The sequence below is a fragment of the Prionailurus viverrinus genome, chromosome A2 (assembly GCF_022837055.1).
Source record: "Prionailurus viverrinus isolate Anna chromosome A2, UM_Priviv_1.0, whole genome shotgun sequence".
NCBI classification, from domain to species: domain Eukaryota; kingdom Metazoa; phylum Chordata; class Mammalia; order Carnivora; family Felidae; genus Prionailurus; species Prionailurus viverrinus.
Window position 1 is genome coordinate 119,928,411 of NC_062562.1, and position 20,038 is coordinate 119,948,448.

The 20,038-nt window shown below is 40.4% G+C and overlaps 1 protein-coding gene and 1 pseudogene across 2 annotated transcripts in view; one reads left to right on the top strand and one right to left on the bottom strand.

Moving 5' to 3' along the window:
• The window catches only part of TAX1BP1 (Tax1 binding protein 1), a 90,170-nt gene that overhangs the window by 60,929 nt on the left and 9,203 nt on the right, over positions 1-20,038 (top strand). Inside the window, exons 15-16 of one of the 2 annotated variants that reach the window (XM_047831405.1) lie at positions 16,299-16,482; positions 17,059-17,207. In XM_047831405.1, coding sequence (XP_047687361.1) covers positions 16,299-16,482; positions 17,059-17,207 — 333 coding nt within the window. The remainder of the gene's footprint in view (positions 1-16,298; positions 16,483-17,058; positions 17,208-20,038) is intronic. The other variant, XM_047831412.1, reaches the window with a different exon arrangement.
• Positions 3,670-3,762, bottom strand: LOC125161414 (uncharacterized; annotated as a pseudogene).

Sequence of the window (20,038 nt, forward strand, 5' to 3'; positions counted from 1 at the left end):
AGGAAACATTTTAGAAGTTATTTAATGATTTATAGTGTAACTTACAGTGAAACAGAATGTACATTTATAATGTAAAAAATGCTACAGTGCATTTCACAAAGTATTGTTGGAGGTCTTTTGGGGGGCCCCATCCCCTTTTAGAGGTCTACAAAGTTACAAGCTATTTTCATAATACTAGAGTGTTATTTACCACCCCCCCCCCCCCCCCCCGTGTTACATTTAAACATGCTGGTATGACAGCAGTGGTGTTAAAACTGCTGGTGTGTTAGTTTTTGAATCAAGGCAGTTGCACCAAACTCCGTTAGTGTAGTTACCATACTGGGAGGACCCTGCCACCCCACCTTTCCTGTGCCTGTTATCTCTGCCCCGCGGCAGCATCTGGGAATGCCAGTGGCTGCTGGGCTTCTCCTGGGGCCAAAACAGATTTCCCAGCCGCCGGCGGCCCAAAAGTCTGGAGAAAATTTGCTTGCCATTCTTGCTGTTGGGCAGCTCTCCAGTCCAGCAGAAGGGCTACGTGTCATGAGGGAAGCCAGGCTGTGGAGAGCCGGGTTGCTTCTGTGGCACGGGCAGAGCTTTAGAAAGATGGTCCTCGAAGCGCACCTGGTAATTGTTGCATGATGAAAGGTAATTGTCGCATGATGATCCTGCCCTGCTGCCCCCAAAATAAAAATGGACTCGTGTTGGTCCCTCCCCGCTCCCCCCAACCACACACACTTGGGCACTAAGGGAGGTCGGTCGGTTGTCCCCCTCCCCTCCTTTGCCGGGACTTGGCAACCCCAGAGAGGAGCCGCTGTGCCCTGAGTCCCAAGAGGGTCTCTGAGGGCTCCCTGCCTTGCAGCCTCCAGCAGGGGCGCCTTTGTAGTATGAGGGCGCTGGGGCTCGCGTGGGAGGCCATGTGGCGTGGCCATTCCCACGGGAATGGCACTAGCTGCAGACTTGGCACCTCTGCTCTGGATCCTGGGTTAAACTTGAAGTTGTGTTTTAGCTGGCGTGTCTTGGCTCGTGGTCCGTGTGAGTCGGCTCTGTCAAGTCGCCATAATAAAGCTTTGTAAGGTGGCAAAAAACATGTTAACCGTTCATCTTAACCATTGCAGTAAAGGTTAAAACCAAAAAGCCTGATGATGAAACAGTAAAATAATAATCTTTTATTTTCAAAACGTTTTTTTAATCTTTGTTTTTGAGAGAGAGAGACACAGTGTGACCAGAGGAAGGGTAGAGAGAGCAGGAGACACAGAATCCGAAGCAGGCTCCAGGCTCTGAGCTGTCAGCACAGAGCCCGATGCGAGGCTCGAACTCATGAACTGCAAGATCATGACCTGAGCTGAAGTCAGATGCTCAACCGACTCGGCCATCCAGGTGCCCTGAAACAGTAAAATAGTAATCTTAATCGAAGCTTGATCTCAGGGTGCATGTCTTTTTAATATTCTATGTGATGAAATGGGAAGTACCCCCAAAGTGCTTCTGCCTGAAGTATGATGGTTATCTTAAAGTGAAGTACTTGTGCAGTTGTTTGGGTTGTGAGCTGAACTAGCTGCTTTTTTCCTAGCATATCGTTTCTGTATTAAAGAATGACTAATAAGGGTACCTGGGTGCCTCAGTTGGTTGTCTGACTCTTGATTTGGGCTCAGGTCATGATCCCAGGGTCATGGGAATGAGCCCTGTATCAGCTTTCATGCTGAGCGTGGAGCCTGCTTAAGATATCCCCACCCTCTCCCTCTCCCCGCGCCCACTCCTTGTCCCTCTCCCCGCGCCCACTCCTTGTCCCTCTCCCCCCCTCCTCGTCCCTCTCCCCTGCTTATGTGCTGTCGTGCACTCTAAAATATAAAAAAAAAAAAATGACTAGTAGACAAAATATATAGTTATTTTAAAGGTAAGGTATTTGGTAGGTGTTTTCTTGAAAAGAAGTGACCTTTAAGGAAAAAACAAATGATAGTATTTATTGCCAGTGATAAAGTTCAGGCTTTTAAGCAAAAACTAGAACTTTGGGTAACTTGTATCTGCTACCGTGAGCTTGATAATTCCCAGTGCTTACACACTTTTCTGATGAGATGGGCAGTAATATTAAGACTGATTTTTAAAAAGTGTTTAGTTAAATTGGCCAGCATTTGGAAGATCTACATGACTCAGTGAACCAATCAAGTTTCCCAAATGACCAATGATGATACTACAAAATCACCCATGATAAGGAGGCCATTCAGATCTTACAGTTGAGTGGCATTGCTGTGTGACAGTTGCAGAATTCTGACTTGTCTTTTTTTTGTTGTTTTTAAAGTTTATTTATTTATTTAGAGAGAGAGAGAGAGAGAGAGTGTGTGTGTATGTGTAAGTGGGAGGAGGGGCAGAGGGAGAGAGAGAATCCCAAGCAGGTTCTGTACTGTCTGCACAGAGCCCAGCACGTGGCTTGATCCCATGAACTCTGAGATCATGACCTGAGTTAAAATCAAGAGTTGGATGCATAGCCGACTGAGCCACCCAGGCTCCCTGAATTCTGATTTTTCAAATCCATCATTTTCTGTTTGTCCCTTAGCATTCTATAAGGAAGAAGAAGAACCTTCGGGGTGTCACAGAGCTTCCCTACCCTCTCCAGGCATGGCACTGTCTTAGCACATTGGTGTGTTCACCAATTGGAATTGTTTAAGAATTTTAAATCTGGGGTTTGAATATAATAGCATGGTTAATTAAATCATTGGTCAGGTGATTTAACTCAGTCTCCATCTTCCCTCCTATCCCTGATGTAGAGGGGGGCTGTTAGTAAAATTTCTAACTCTCTGTAGTCACGTGCTTGGTCCTTCTGGTGGAACTGAGGGCTTCCCAGGAGTCACCTTGTTAGCATAAATTATATTAGTCTAAAGGGACTTACTATGAATGACAGAAGACATTGTTGCTATTCAGAAAATTCTAAGAGTTTTAGGAGATCTTTGCTAGGAACCAGGGACAAAGGCCAAGTACATTTTTGTATCTGTGTGTGTGTATGAATATATTTTTAATTTATATTTAGGTGTCTGTGTCCATCTGTCTATCTTCCTGACAGTCATGAGTATGAACTCTTTAGTCAGTGGATTGGAATTTGTTGCTCTTTGGTTTTGTTTTAAATATTTGTGAATTTTGAGGTGAGTGTGCAGAGAAAGAGGGAGAGACAACCTCGGACAGGCTCCACACTCAGTGTGGAGCCCAGTGTGAGTTGAGATCATGACCTGAGCTGAAATCAAGAGTTGGGTGCTTAATGGACTGAGCCACCCTGGCACCCCTAGAATTTTTTTTTTTTTTTTATGTTTATTTTTGAGAGAGAGAGACAGAGTGTGAGTAGGGGAGGGGCAGAGAGAGAGAGGGAGAGAGCGAAACATAGAATCTGAAGCAGGCTCCAGGCACCAAGCTGTCAACACAGAACCCGACGCAGGACTTGAACTCACAAACCACGAGATCATGACCTGAGCCGAAGTCGGAAGCTTAACCGACTGAGCTACCCAGGTGCCCCGGGGACCCGTAGAATTTATTACTGTTCTTAATTTGATGTTTCTACAGTTCTAGATTTGGTCAGTGGAAGCACTTTGAAACTGGTTTCCTGATATTCACCTGTATCAAAAGGGTGTTGTTGATTTTTTGAGTACTTAATATCTTTGCAGCATTGCAGGATATTCTGGCTTATCTTGTACACTTCTTCCTCCTGCCTTTCGGAGGTTGTAACAAGGTTTGAGGGAGGCACATGTCATACAACAATGGGAACAAACACCCAGTCATCACGCTTTTGAACTACAAAAGGATCTCATCGTGTACCCTTCTTAACTCATCTTTGGTTTGTCCGTTGTTGTGTTTGTTCTTTTTTAAAGTTTATTTAATTTGTTTTGAGAGAGACAGAGATAGCATGAGTGGGGAGGGGCAGTAAGAGGGAGAGAGAGAATCCCAAGCAGGCTCCATGCTGCCAGTGCAGAGCCCGACATGGGGCTCAAACCCACGAAACTGTGAGATGATCACCTGAGCTGAAATCAAGAGTTGGACACTTAACTGCTGACCCACCCAGTCACCCCTGGAATTGTCCTTTTTTTTTTTTTTTTTTTTTTTTTTTTTTTTGTAATAAGAACAGAGTTTTTGGCTTATTATTAGAGATGGTATTTAGAAACCAAAATATGGGCCCTCGGTGTGTCCATGATTCCTGGTGCTCATTGCCTCTAGATCTTTTCAGTGGACAGAACTAAGAAATGTTATTTTAGATATCATGAATTCTGGTCCAACTCCACACAGTTCTTCTCCTTCCTCATTTCCTATTTGTCCCGTCTACCCTGAGAATTCTGGTGTCCAACAATACCGACACTTGTATGCATTTGCCAAACCCAATAATCCACAAATATTACTATGAGACAGAAACTATTAAGTAAGAATAGAATTTGAGGGGTATCTGGTGGCTCAGTTAGTTAAGCATCCAACTCTTTTTTGACTCAGGTCATGATCTCAACAGTTTTGTGAGTTCAAGCCCCACATGGGCTCTGCGCTGACAGTGTGGAGCTTGCTTGGGCCTCTCTCTGCCTTTACCCTGCTCGAGAGCGCTCTCTCTCTCTCTCTCTCCTCCTCCCGCAAAATAAATAAACCTAGGGAAAAAAAAAAGAATTTGAGATTGAAGTTGTTTTTCCTGCCTCTTACACTTTAGAGTATTATGTTGAAATAGTTTTTTCTTCTTCCTCCTCTCTCCCCTTCCTTTTTGCTTTTAGTGTGTGGGAACACAAAATGAAAAGTGGGTTATAAAGATTCCTGCAAAGGGACACCTGGGTGACTTAGCGTTGGCTCCTGATTTGGGCTCAGGTCATGATCTCACTGTTTGTGGGAGGGAGCACGGAGCCTGCTTGGGATTCTCTCCCTTCCACTCTCTGCCCCTCCCCCATTTCCATGTGCTAGTGCTCGCTTTCTCTAAAAAAAAAATAGATTGCTACAAGTAAACAATTAAAGATAATTAAAACAATAGCACAAATGAAGAGTGAGAAAATGATTTTTTTTAAATTTCTGGTATGAGTTTTGGTCAAGCGTATTGCAAAGTTAAAACAATGATGCTCTAATCATGGGGCACCTGGGTGGCTCAGTCAGTTGAGTGTCTGACTCTTGATTTCTGCTCTGGTCATGATCCTAGGGTTGTGGAATTGAGCCCCGGGTCCAGCTCCTTACTGAGTGTGGAGTCTGCCTGGGGTTCGTTCTCTCTCCCCTCTCCCTCCACCCCCCTCTCTCCCTTCCCCTTTCTCCTCCCTCCCTCCCCTCTCCCCCCTCCCTCCCTTCCTCTCTGTCTCCCTCTCCGTCTCTCTCTCTCCGTCTCTCTCTCTCCGTCTCTCTCTCTTCTTCCCTTTCTCCCCCCTCCCCCCCCCTCCCCCCCTCCCCCCCTCCCCCCCTCCCCCCTCTCTCCCCCCTCTCTCCCCCCTCTCTCCCCCCTCTCTCCCCCCTCTCTCCCCCCTCTCTCCCCCCTCGCCCCCCCTCGCCCCCCCCTCGCCCCCCTCTCTGCCCCCTCTCTCCCCCCCTCTCTCCCCCCCTCTCTCCCCCCCTCTCTCCCCCCCTCTCTCCCCCTCTCCCCCCCTCTCCCCCCCTCTCCCCCCCTCTCCCCCCCCTCTCCCCCCTCTCTCCCCCCTCTCCCCCCCCTCTCTCCCTCTCCCCCTCTCCCCCCTCTCCCCCCTCTCCCCCTCTCCCCCTCTCCCCCTCTCCCCCCTCTCCCCTCCCTCTCCCCCCTCTTCCCCCCTCTCCCCCCTCTCTCCCCCCTCTCTCCCCCCTCCCCCCTCTCTCCTCCTCCCCTTCTCCCCCCCTCTCTCCTCCTCCCCTTCTCCCCCCTTCTCTCCCCCTCTCTCCCCCCTCTCCCTCCCCCCCTCTCCCTCCCCCATCTCTCCCTCTACTCCTCCCCCTGCTCACTCTCTTTCTGTAAGATAAAAAATCAGTGATGCTGTAATCAGAGCTGACAAGAAGTTGGGAAGAGATGTATATATATTACAAATGCTTCAGACAACTTTGAGATACGGATTTACTTTCAGTATTGTGAATAAGAAACCCAGCTCTAAGTGTGTATTGTGCTTAGAGATATTTGCTAATGCTAGAGAGAAGCAGTCAAGATACTTTATATATTTTACAAGTATAAAAAGACATTTTTATATGAAATATTTATATATATGATACATATATAAAATTGTTTAGAATTTATATAATGGCTATATTACCTACCTTACAATTAATATTTCTATATTAAAATGTGTTTGAGGGGCACCTGGGTGGCTCAGTCGGTTAAGCATCCGACTTCAGCTCAGGTTGTGATCTCAACGGTCCGTAAGTTTGAACCCCGCATCGGGCTCTGTGCTGAGAGCTCAGAGCCTGGAGCCTGTTTCAGATTCTGTATCTCCCTCTCTCTGCCCCTTCCCCGCTCATGCCGTCTCTCTCTGTCTCTCAAAAATGAATAAACGTTAAAAAAAATTAAAATAAATAAATAAAATAAAATGTGTTTGGAGTTTTATATAGGATATAGTCCTGAATGATTATAACTGCTTGTATGTTTTATTATGATATAAATGGCTGAAATCGCATAAAATAGCATTGTAACTGTAATATACTGCACTAACAAATTTTCCCCAAACTTAATGGCTCAAAGCATTTGTTACTTCACAGCTTCTGTGAGTGAGGAGTTCGGGTGTGACTTAACTGCGTCTTCTGGCTTTAGACCTCTCACAAGCCTGCAGTTAGGTTGTCAGAGGGCTCAGTCATCTCATGGACTAGATTTGTTTCCAATCCCACTCAGGTGATGTCAGGATTCAGTTCCTTGGTGGTTATTAGTCCAACGGACAGACACACTTCCTCTGCTGCCATCTTCCATGCGGTCACTCCTCTCCTGTACTCTTGACTCAGGTGAAAGGTTACTCAAAACACAGGGTAACCTTTAAAAATGTAAAGCTGATCACTTCCTTGCTAAAGCTCCTTAATGGGCCTGTTGTGCACTTAAGATTAAACCTTAACGTGTGATATTTTGTATGACTGGCCTCCATTTCTCTCTGTTCCCATCTTAAGCCACAATGTCCTGTTTCACTATCCTCCATTGCAGAGTCTCTCTCAGTAGTTCTCAAACTTGAGCTTGTGTCAGAATCCCCCGTAGTGCCTGTTAAACCCTAGATTCCTGGGTTCCATTCCTAAAGTTTCTAATTCAGTAGGTTTGTAGTGGGGTTTGAGATTTGTGTTTCTAAGTTCCTGGTGCTGCTGCTCTGGGCACCACACTTTGAGAACTGTTCTAGTCAGTCTGTACAATTCACCAATTGCCTTGTTTTCTCAGGGCCCGCATTCATGTCCTTTGTCAGGAATATTCTTGCCTACAATTCCTTATTATTTTGTTAGACTTTTTTTTCTTTTTTAAGTTTAAACCTAAGAGGGGCCCTTGGGTGGCTCAGTCAGTTAAGCATCCAGATTCAGCTCCGGTCATGATCTCATGGTTTGGTTTGCGAGTTCAAGCCCTGCATTGGGCTTCGTGCTGAGAGTGTGGATCCTGCTTGGGGTCCTGGCTCTTTCCTCTCTCTCTCTGTTCCTCCCCCACTCACACTTTCTCTCTCAGGATAAATAAGTAAACTTTAAAAAAAAAAAAAGAGTTTAGGGGTGCCTGGGTGGCTCAGTCGATTAAGCATCCAGTTTCGGCTCAGGTCGTGATCTCATGGTTCATGGGTTCGAGCCCTGCATTGAGCTCCACGCTGACAGTATGGAGCCTGCTTGGGATTCTCATTCATTCTCTCTCCCTCCCTCCCCCACTTGCACTTTCTCACTCTCTCAAAAATAAATACAAAAAAAAAAAAGTTTAAATATATGAGAATAGAGAGAATAATAGAATGAACTGTTGTACTCCTCACCCAACATCAGTAATTGTTATTTTATGGCTGTCTTATCTATGCAACCATAATTACCTTCCTTCTTCCCCAGTGATTTTTTTTCAACTATATTCCAGAATTCATATTAACTTCCCTCTAAATATTGAAATATTCTTTTCTTGATTCATCCTTCAAGTCCCAGATTAACTGACTCTTCCTCAGTGAGGCCGCCTTTGACCTCCCACTCTGAAGTACATACCTTTATTGAATTCACATCTGGGACCTTTACTTTTATTTCGTAGCATTTAACATAATTTGTAATGTTTATTTCTGCCTCTGCTTAATTGTAAGATACATGAAGATAGGAACTGTCCATTTTATTCACCATTTGTAGCTCCTAGTACAGTGCCTGATACTTGAAGTTAAGTATTAGTTGAATTAATAAATTAATGGGGCAAACATAATTTATAGTTTTGCTTATAAAAACATTTGGTGAAAGAAATGTACTGGAATCAGCAATTTTATTGTCAGTAAGTACCCTGCCCTGTCAGGGTGCAATAGAAGTAGGACAGTTTGGGGGCGCCTGGGTGGCTTAGTCGGTTAAGCGGCTGGCTTCGGCTCAGGTCATGATCTCGCGGTCCGTGAGTTCGAGCCCCGCGTAGGGCTCTGTGCTAACAGCTCAGAGCCTGGAGCCTGTTTCAGATTCTGTGTCTCCCTCCCTCTGACCCTTCCCTGTTCTCTGTCTCTCCCTGTCTCAAAAATAAATAAAAACGTTAAAAAAAAAAAAAAAAGAAGTAGGACAGTTTGTTTTCTGCTTCTGGTCTCCCTGAGTTACTCCTGATTTTCTTGCTGGTGACACTGTAGTTTTATGTTACTTAAAAAGTCTGTATTTATGAGAATTTCTGTTTCCTATTTTAACAGCTTATTTAATGTTTATCTCCCCAGTGTTATCTCAGAACCATCAGAACCCCTACCCTAGTAGGGTACAAGGTTAGGACTAAGTCCCTTTTGTGTATCACTAAAACCTAGATCCACACATAGTACCTAGAATGAACCAAGTGATTGTTGAGTGGATAAATGAAAAGTACTTACCACCATCTAGCTATTTATTTTACATATTTTGTGTATTGTAGTTCTTCTTTGCCCTAGAGTATAAACTCCATATGAGCGGGAATTTTTGTCTGTTTTGGTTATTCCAGAATCCCTAGTGCCTACCACATAGTACTCCCTAAATATTTATTGAACATGTGTGTGAATAAAAGAACTAACAGTATGAAGTAATAGCTCTCTTAAGATTAAAAACCCTACCAATTTAGGGATGTCTGACTGGCTCAGTCGCTAGAGCATGTGACTCTTGATCTCCGGGTCGTGAGTTCAAGCCCCACATTGGGTGTGGAGTCTACTAGAAACACATAAACACATAAACACATAAATAAATAAATAAATCCCTACCAGTTTAACTTCATTTAGGAACTTAATAGCTTAAAGTATCTTTTCATGTCATTCAAAAACTATTTAATAGAATTATCATTTTCATATTTTCATACTATTTCAAATATTCTGCATAAACGCCTTAGTAGAAACATAAAGGGGGAGAGTAAAGAAAATAATAAGCAAAAGCAAAATGGCAAATAATGATTTAAAAGAAAGATTGTGGGAAATACAAATAAAAATTTTTTAAATTAAAAACCATTTCAGAATATTTAACATCATATACCTATTTTTTTTCTGAATCATTTTGTGTTTCCAGACGGTTTGCTTCCTACCTGACGATGGAAGAGTAGCATATATACTTAAAATTAACGGGAGATAGCTGTAATGAAATGTTACAATAATAGCACAATTAAATAATCATGACCCCACACAACTGGTCCTAGAAAAGTCGTAGACTACCATGTTTCCCTTTTTAGCTATAATTTAGCGGCTCTCTAGGAGTGATAAAAGGAGGTTATGAGAATTATATAATACCTTGAACAACTTGTTCAGAGTTGTAATTCCGAACATTTAATGTCTTTCCTCCTCTACTTTGATTGGGTCGACATGTGGCATATAAGGGAAATCTATTACTCCTCCTGTTTAACAGTTGGGAGTACCAGAGACCTCCTTAATTCGTTGGGTAATTTGTAAAACCAAGGCTACTGTGAGCCATTTTGGGGCCTTGAAGAAGAAAAAAAGATGTAGGCATTCTAGCAGAGGCAAACCAGCTAACCACACTTTTGTGCCTTAGAACTATAAAAGAGGATTCCTAACAAAATCTATTAGTTAAATTGTGGAGGCTTTTATTTTAGGAGGATTCTAAGTCAGCCATTAACAGTTTTGCCCAGGTGACATAGCTGTATCCTGTCATGCATGTCTTTGAAGGTAGAGGAGGTCTTGGAGGAGTTCTGAGTTCTTGGCCATTTTTCTTTTTTTTTTGTACTTCTTTATTTTTGAGGGAGAGGGAGAGAGGGGGGGAGAAGGGGAGTGGGAGAGAGGGAGAGAGAGAGAGAGAATTCCAAACGGGCTCTGCACTGTCAACACAGAGCCCGACATGGGTCTCAAACTCCCAAACCGTGACAGCGTGACCTGAGCTGAAACTGAAAGACACTTAACCAACTGAGCCACCCAGGTGCCCCTTGACCATTTTTGTTCTAAGGGCCTTTTGATATAGTCTGGTGAAGTCTGTTTTCAGAAATAGTTTTAAGTGATTAAAGCAAAATATACAGAATCACAAAGGAATCAAATTCTAAGAAAGTTACCAAAATTTTCAGTTTATGATCTATGTGACAGGTAGTATATGTGCTTATTTTAAAATGTTAACATTTAGCATGTCTAGTAATTACTAATTTCAAAGTAGTGAAATATAAAGGCTGTTTTGAGATGGCTGCAGTGACTGTAATATGAAGTGAACATATCTTTGATTCTGTAGGTGACAAAGGTATTGGAACCGTTCGTTACTGTGGTTTTTTGGCCTTCATAATCGAAGAAAATGCTAAATTTCAGTTAGAAGTTAGTGAAAAGATACACATTTATTTTCCCCATAAATTGATTTATCTCCTGAATTCTAAACGTGGACCCTTTGGGGGGTGTTGTAAATGCAAATTTAAGAATCTTCTCTAAGTCAAGAGTTCAGTCTTCCAATTTACCAAACAGCCTACCTATAACTGTCTTGTTCATGTCCCTGTGTTCTCTTCACCCCACCTCCAGTTTCCCTCATGAGGAATCAAAGCTGCTTGTTACTGGACCTTTTCTTACCCTGCATCCTATTTGCAGGGGATTTATTGCATCTCTGATGGTAGAGGAGAGGGGTATTAACTTAAGAGTGAACTCTTTATTGTGTTGGAATCTCTGAAGTTGCTTGACTATACCAATGAATGCATAAATCTCTTGTTGAAACCCTTGACTCCATATAATTTGCTTAAACTTTTGTAGCAGTTGACCCTGTCTAAACCTTTTACTCTTTCCTGTCCTTTTCCTCATTTCTTGAATCCTTTTGGAAATATTTTTTGGGGGTGCCTGGGTGGCTCAGTCGGTTAAGCATCTGACTCTTTATTTCAGCCATGGTCGTGCTTTCATTGTTTGCGAGTTAGAGCCCCACGTCAGGTTCTGCACTGACAGCTCACAGCCTTGAATCTCAATCCCTCCCTCCTTCTCCCCCACGTCTCCGCCCTCCACCCCTCTCTCCCCCCTCCCCCTTCTCCCCTCCCCCTTCCCCCCCTCCCCCCACCCCAGCTCTCTGCTCTCCACAGCTTGGTGTGCTCGCCTTCACACGCACGCATAGGTGCGTTCTATCTCAAAAAAAAAAAAAAATTTTTTTTTTTTAAATTTACTCTCACTTTTTCTCTATTCACATTGCACTTTCACAATACTGAATTACGGTGGCAGCGCTTCTGGGGTTTTTTGATTCATGGCAGGAGATGAGGGAACCTCTGTTGAGGTCCTGCTGTGTTCTAAACACTCTACTCATTTCTCAGTAGTCCTCCTAGGGCTGGAAAAGATAGATTCTTCAGGGTTATTAGTGCTGGAGAAGTCTGACTCCAGTCTGCCATATGATTTGTTTCTAATTTCTGCTTATTTATTTCTAATTTCGAGTATGCCCAGAATAGCTTTGCTAGAATAACCTTCGTAAGGACCATTTTACCATGTTATTACTGTTCAAGAACAGTTAGGCCCATTGTAATAAACTGTATGACAAAGATTTGGCACATCTGGCCTTCACTTGACTTTTTAGCTACATATTTCTTGCTCTTAACATGCAACCTGTGCTCTAGCCACATCGTTCACTTAACCAATCCTGCAATATGCTTATTATTTCATGTATCTTCTATACTTAAAAAAAATTTTTTTTTTTAACATTTATTATTGAGAGAGCATGAGCTGAGCATGGGAAGAGCAGAGAGGAGTAAACACAGAATCCAAAGCAGGCTCCAGGCTCTGAGCTATCAGCACCGAGCCTGACACGGGGCTTGAACTCATGAACTGCTAGATCATGACCTGAGCCGAAGTCGGACGCTCAGTCGACTGAGCCACCCAGGCACCCCTATGCTCTTTTCACAGGCTTAGGAGAACTTGTAATTGCTGTATCTCTTCTCATCTCTTCTCTGCTGTATCTCCTAAATTGACTTGAATTTTTCATGTTTACCAGTTTTTCTTTCTATGATAGTGACTTTAAGAGTCTTACCTGTTTTCTCATAGATGACATTCAGCAAAACCAGCTGAGTTTTGCTTTACAGATAAACTTTTCCACTCTTATATTCTATGTTAAAATTTCTGGTTGATTTTTTAAATGACTCTATTGATGTACAGTTTAATGAAACCCACCTATTTTAAGTGTAACTTGATGAATTCTGGTAAATATATATAGTATTGTAATTACCACTGTATTCAAACTATAGAATGTTTCCTTTACTGTACAGACTTCCTTCATGCTCATTTTTAGTCAGCTCCTTCAGTTCCCCAGTCCCAGACTGTCACTGATCTGTCTTCTGCTACTGTATAGTTTTACCTTTTCTAGCATTTGATGTAAATTCAATCATGCAGAATTTATCCATTCACTAGTTGGACATTAATCCTTTTACCAGCTGATGGACATATGGATTATTTCTAATGTTTTGCTGTGAATAATGGTGCTGTGAACATTCTCCTCTCTCTGTGGGCATGTGTTTTCATTTTTCTTGGGTAGATGCCTACAAATGAATTGCTCTCTTGTATGATGGATTTGTTTTTAAGAAACAGCCAAACTGTGGGGCGCCTGGGTGGCTCAGTCAGTTGAATGTCTGACTTCGGCCCAAGTCATGATCCCGTGCTTCATGGGCTCAGGCCCGTGTCAGGCTCTGTGCTGATAGCTCTGAGCCTGGAGCCTGCTTCGGATTCTGTGTCTCCCTCTCTCTCTACCCCTCCCCTCTTGCCCTCTGTCTCTCCCCTCTTGCCCTCTGTCTGTCTCCCTGTCTCTCCAGAATAAATAAACATTAAAAAAATTTTTTTTAAGAAACAGCCAAATTGTTTTTCAGAGTGGCTGTACCATTTTGCATTCCCACTGGCAGTGTGTGAGCATTTCAATTGCTCTGTAGGCTCTTAGTACTTGGTATTATCAGATTTTAATTTTAGTCTTTCTGGTGGGTATGTAGTATTAACTCATTATGGTTTAAGTTTTAATTTCCTTGATGATTAATGGTGATGGGTATCTTTTCATGTGCTTATAGGCTATTCATATATACTTTTTTTTTTTTTTTTTTTTTTTTGAGCAAGAGCATGAGTGGGGAAGGGGCAGAGAGAAGAGGGTGGGGGGTGGGGGACAGAGGATCAAAGTGGGCTCTGTGCTGATAGCAAAGAGCCCAATGCAGGACTTGAACTCTCAAACCATGAGATCATGACCTGGGCCAGAGCCAGACGCTTAACCAACTGAGTCACCCAGGCGTCTCTTGATTCTTTTGTAAAGTGTTCAAATCTTTTACCTATTTTTTTTATTGAGTTATCGTTATTGGTTGTATTTAGTTTTAAGAGTTCTTTATGTATTGTACGTACAATTCCTTTGTCATATATTTTGGAAATATTTTCTCCCAATATGTAGCTTTTTTTTTCACTTTTAAAAATACTATCCTTGAGGGGCTTCTCAGTGGCTCAGTCAGTTAGGTGTCAGACTTTGGCTCAAGTCATGATCTCATGGTCTGTGAGTTGGAGCCCTGCATCAGGATCTCTGCTGTTAGCAGAGCCTACTTCAGATCTTGGGTACCTTGCCCTGCCCCCATCTGCCCCCCCCCCCCAACTAAGCATTTAAGAAAAATATATATCTTTGAAGAGTTAAATCTTCTAATTTTGAAAATAGTTTAATTTAGCAGTATTCTTCTTAATGGTTCATGGTGTCCTAACACATTTTTGCTTCATTCAAGGTTATAAAGAATTTTATTTTCTTCTACTAGATTTATAACATTAGCTCTTATGTTTAGATTTATGATCTATTTAAAGTTAATTGTTTTGTATGGTATGGTATATAATCAGGATTTGTCCATTCCAGTTCTTTTAAGCTTATGCTTAAAAAAGCCCATCCCTGTCCTTCATTGAATTACTTCTGCATCTTTGTTGAAATTGAATGGACTATGAATATGGGTATTTGGGGGGCTCTGTCCTTTAGTGATTTATATCAGGGGTCAGCAAACTAACATCTACAAGCCAAATATGGCCCATGGCCTATTTTATAAATAAAATTTTATTAGCATATGGCTATGCCCATTCACTTAGGTATTACCTCTAGCTGCAACAGTAAAGGCATATTTGAGTAGTTGTGACAGACTGTTTCTTACAAAGCTGAAAATGTCTATCAGGCCCTTTATGGGAAAAATTTGCCAGCCCCTAATCTGTATGTTTAGTCATATGCCAACATTGTAGTCTCCTGATTTTATAGCTTCTTATATCATAAATCTTGAAATCAGGCATAAGTCTTTGTTTGTTTTTTTTAAATGGGCTATTTTAGCACCTTTGTATTTCAGCCTTTATTTTCGAATCAGCTTGTCAATTTATACAAAAGCCTGCTGGGATTTTGTTGGGATTGTATTGAATGTATAGATCAATTTGGGAGGAGTTAATAGCATAAAAATGCTGTTTTCCAGTCCGTGAATGTGGTATATTTCTTTCTGTTGAGGCTTTCTTTAGTATCTCTCAGTAAGTTTGTGGTTTTTAGTGTATAGGCCTTGCACATTTTTTAATTAATTTATATCGGAGTATTTTAATATTATCTATTGATGCTACTATAAGTGGTATCTTTAAAAACTTCATTTTTTCAATTGTGTGTTGCTTATATATAGAAATACAGTTGATTTTATGTATTGACCTTGTATACTGCAATCTTGCTAAACCCACTCATTCTCCTAGTTTTAGTAGATTCCTTAGGATTTTCTACATATGTAATCATATCTCCTATGAATAAAGATGATTTTACTTCTTCCATTCCAGTCTGCTTTAATCTTAATCTTGCCTTAATCCACTGTTTAGTATCTCTAGTATGATGTGGAGTAGAAGTGGTAAGAGCAGGTGGAATTATTTAGTTTTTCACCATTAAGGTTCACTGTAGGCACTTTGTTGTTGTTCAGTCTGGCTATTTGAAATGTCTTTTTTCATATTAAGGAAGTTCCTCTTTATTTCTGGTTTGCTGAGATTTAAAATATATATATGTGAGACTGTTGAGTTTTGTAAAATGTTTTTTTTACATCTATTGAAATGATCATATGGGTTTTTTTTCCCATTAGTCTGTGAACATAGTGATTTACATTGATTTTTGGATGTTAAGCGAACTTTGTTTTCTTGTGATAAAACCCACTTGGTCATGTTATTTTTAAATATCATATTTGATTTTTTTTTTTGTTTTGAGAAAGTTGTGCACGCACACGAGCAGGGGAGGGACAGAGGGGGAGAGAAAGAGAATCTTAATCTCGAGCCTGACGTGGGGCTTGATCTCATGACTATGAGATGATGACCTAAGCTGAAATCGAGTCAGATGTTTAATCAACTGAGCCACCCAGGCACCCCGTGTTTGATATTTTAATGAAGATTTTTGCATCAGTATTTATGAGGGATGGGATCTGCAGTTTTCCTTAATGTCATTGTTTGGCTTTGGTATTAGAATAGTGCTGACCTTATAAAGTAAGTTCAGAAGTTTTTTTTGAAAGAAGTTATATGGGTTTGGTATTTTTAAAAAATAAGTTTCTTAAATGTTTGATAGAGTTTACTAGAGAAGCAGCCTGGTTTGTTTTTTGTTTTCTGACTTTTATTGACAGCTCACTTGTAAGAGCTGCCCAGTTTCCTCTTAGCTCAATAAAAAGAGTATCATCGTGGCAAAAATTTGAAAATACATTGGTCTTTTTTATTCTGCCTTCTGATGTTGGAAGGGACAATTATGCCTAGTTGAGAGCCACCTGTATTCTTTGAACATAATAGGGAAATAATTTTATTTTATTTTGACCAAATGTTTAATGCTGCCCCTAAAATATTTCATTGCTTATTCACCTTTGGTTTTGTTAATTTTAGGAACTTAAAATGAGTCTAGAAAATCAAGCAGAAAGGAAAACAGAAAGTCCGAATTCCCAGAGTCCTCGGAAGATCTCACAGCGTCTCAGTACATGCTCAGAGCAAAATGGTCATGTTGCTGCAGTGCCAAATGTACAGCCAGTTCTGCAATATGGTAATCCTTATGCAACACAGGAAACCAGAGGTTATTGAAATATTTTTGGCTTTGGGTTAACTGAATATGAAGTTTTTTGGTTTGCATCTTCCTGAGATTAGAGAACTATTAGTACAGTTAACTGAAATAGAAATCTTATTTATTTATTTATTTATCTATTTATTCATTTTAAAGCTATCTCTAGACCGAGATTCTTTTAAAGTTTATTTATTTTTGAGACAGAGCACCAGCAGGGGAGGGACAGAGAGAGAAGGAGACACAGAGTATGAAGCAGGCTCTAGACTCTGAGCTGTCAGCACAGAGTCCAACGTGGGGCTCGAACTCAGGAACCGCAAGATCATGACCTGAGCCACCCAGGCGCCCCAGAAACATTATCTTATAACCAGTAGTTTTAATGTTTAGGGTTCATCTAGGAGTGCTGCAGCGTGAATGAGTAGTCTTTTTGCTTATTACATGTAGTTCTTATTTTAAAAAATCACTTGGGTTAAAAGACATCATTTTTGTGATGCCCTAAAATGGTTCTTATATCCTGTTCGTCATAGCTATACACAAAGATTCTCATTTTAGTACCAAGTTTCATTCTACTCTTCCAAAATTTTATTTCAGATGGAGCAGATGGTGCTTTTTACCCCGATGAAATCCAAAGGCCACCTGTAAGAGTACCTTCTTGGGGAGTGGAAGATAATGTTGTCTGCAGCCAGCCTGCTCGAAACCTTAGTCGGCCGGATGGTTTAGAAGACCCTGAGGATAGTAAAGTAAATTGAATTTCCATTTTCTGAGCCTGTCCCTTTTATTTTTTGTTTCCTGTAGAGAGGTTTGTGGAAGAAGGGAGTGTGTGTGCTTGTGTATACATGTGATTGCTTACTTAATTTTTGGAAAAATCTGCTTTTATTTAAATTTGAAAAATCAACCATCAATATGCGTCAGACTTACACTTTAGGATTTATACTCAAGTAAAAGATTAAGTTCAGAGAATGGCCTCAGAATATCATAGCTATCAGTTTAATCTTTAAAAAATGTTTTTGAGATATAATTGACATATAACATTAGTTCAAGTATACAACATGATTCCATATTTATATATATTGCTAAATGATCACTACAACAAGTCTAGTTAACTTTCATTATCACACATAGTTACAAATTGTTTTCCCTTTTGTGATGAAAACCTTTAAGATGTGCTCTCGGTGGCTTTCAGATGTATGATACATTATTATTAGCTATAATCACAGATAGGTTAATCTTAATTATCACTTACTAAGTAATTTATTCTTTTGAATGTAGATGTACTAGGTTGGAAGAAGCAGTGTTAATGACAATATTATGCTTCAGTATGTGTCCTTTAATTTTAACATTTATGCCCCATTTTAAATTTTAAGATGGACTATATATAGCTAGAAAAAGAGCAATCTTTATATATATATAAAATATTTAAAATATTTTAAATATATATTAATATTATATATATTATATATAATATAATATATACTATATATAACATATATGTTATATATAATATATAATATATATTAAATATATATTAAAATATATATTAAAAATATTTAAAATATTTTAATATATATTTAAAATATATATATATAATTATATCACAATTTTCTTCTTCTGAGAAATAATCCTTTTAGACATCATCAGTATTTAATTTTTTAGCAACCCAATACTGATTATTGAATTAGTTTGTGTAGCATGTCATTTTTACTTTTACTTCATTGAAGAGATTTCTTCACTATTTAATAATAAATTCTTTTCCTCATAGCGGCTCTTTTTGGACTTCCTGTGCATTAAGATGAATTTAAAAGAAATACTTTATTGTGCTCTTTGCAAGTACAGCAGTATCATGACCTGTTTCTCATTTAATCTAGTTTGCTGCATTTAATTGCTATTAACCTTTGCAGAAACTGATCAGTGTTCAGACAGGCATGATTTTAGCCCTAGTGCTCAACACCCATAATGGAGAAAAATGTATTTCTCCCGCCTGCCTTTTGGCCTTCTATGTCCATTACTGGGAATAATTAGGAAAACTGTCAGAACTTTTGTAGCCTATTTAAGGTCTAGAGTATAATCTTACTGCTTTTTCACACCTTTACTTCACATTTTGCATATTTAATCTGATCATTCTTGGCACAGATGTTACATGTGACAAGCCCTTCTCTTCCATAGTCATCTGCTTCAGTTTAATTAGGAGAATGTTCTTTCTGATCTGTGTGCTTTGCCCTCCTGCAAACCCATGAGAAGCAGTGTTAGAGTCTTGTGCTCATTTGCTGACATGCTTAGATTTGGTAATGAGATGGAAGGACTCTTAATAGGCAACACCTTGGGTAATTGTATTTTGCAATCAGAAGATTTTTCACTTTAGACAGAAACTAATTTTTATGTACATTTAGACTTTTCAAAAAATCTTGTCATTACAACAATCACTTGCAAGTAAAGTATTTTAATGAATAATTTTTAGAATATAGAAGAGATTTGAGTTGACTTATTCCTTTTCTGTGGTTCCCTGCCCGGGGAGTAATTAACAACCACAGGACCCTGGAGTCAGGGTTGAAGTTGCCTGTTCTCCAGCCTACCTCAGTCATAAACTTGCCATATCTCCTCCTTCCTTCTGTACCAGAAACTGGTCAGCTATAAGATCAAAAGCCTTTTGTGACTCCCTTTTCCCTAATAATGGTAGTAGCGATAACTATAGCGTCATAATTATAATGGTGCTTGGCTGTTTAAATATATCAACTCATTTATTCTTCATAGCAGTCCTGTGAGGTAGGAACTATTATGATCTTTTCTTTTATAATGGAGGAAACCGAAAGAATAACAGGCTTGCTTCATCACACAGATGGTTAAGGGTACAGTCAGATGAGGATTTGAACCTCATCAGTTTGGCTATAAGAGCTGTGGTCCTAATCACCTATCAAATAGACTAAACCAGAGGTTCATGGCATGACACCATATAGGCGAAAAGAAATACTGAACAATTTCCTAATGAATGTAGTAACCATTTGAAAAAAATAACGTATTCTGAATTGAAAGAAAAACTCATATATATTTTTTAAGCTTATTTATTTCTTTTGAGAGGGTGGGGGAGAGAGAGAGTCCTTCTATGAGCATGGAGCCTGATGCAGGGCTCTGTCTCACAAGTGTGAGATCATGACCTGAACTAAAATCAGGAGTCAGATGCTTAACTGACTGAACCACCCAGGCTCCCTGAAAAATGCATATTTTTATTTCACTTTTTTTTTTTTAATTTTTTTTTTCAACGTTTTTATTTATTTTTCGGACAGAGAGAGACAGAGCATGAACGGGGGAGGGGCAGAGAGAGAGGGAGACACAGAATCGGAAACAGGCTCCAGGCTCTGAGCCATCAGCCCAGAGCCTGACGCGGGGCTCGAACTCCTGGACCGGGAGATCGTGACCTGGCTGAAGTCGGACGCTCAACCGACTGCGCCACCCAGGCGCCCCTTATTTCACTTTTAAATATGCACAGTTATTAATGGGATATATGTGGTTGTTGACCACTGTACAACTGCTTAAACCTCAGAGTCAGATTGGACAAGCCACCTTCATTTCCTCATTC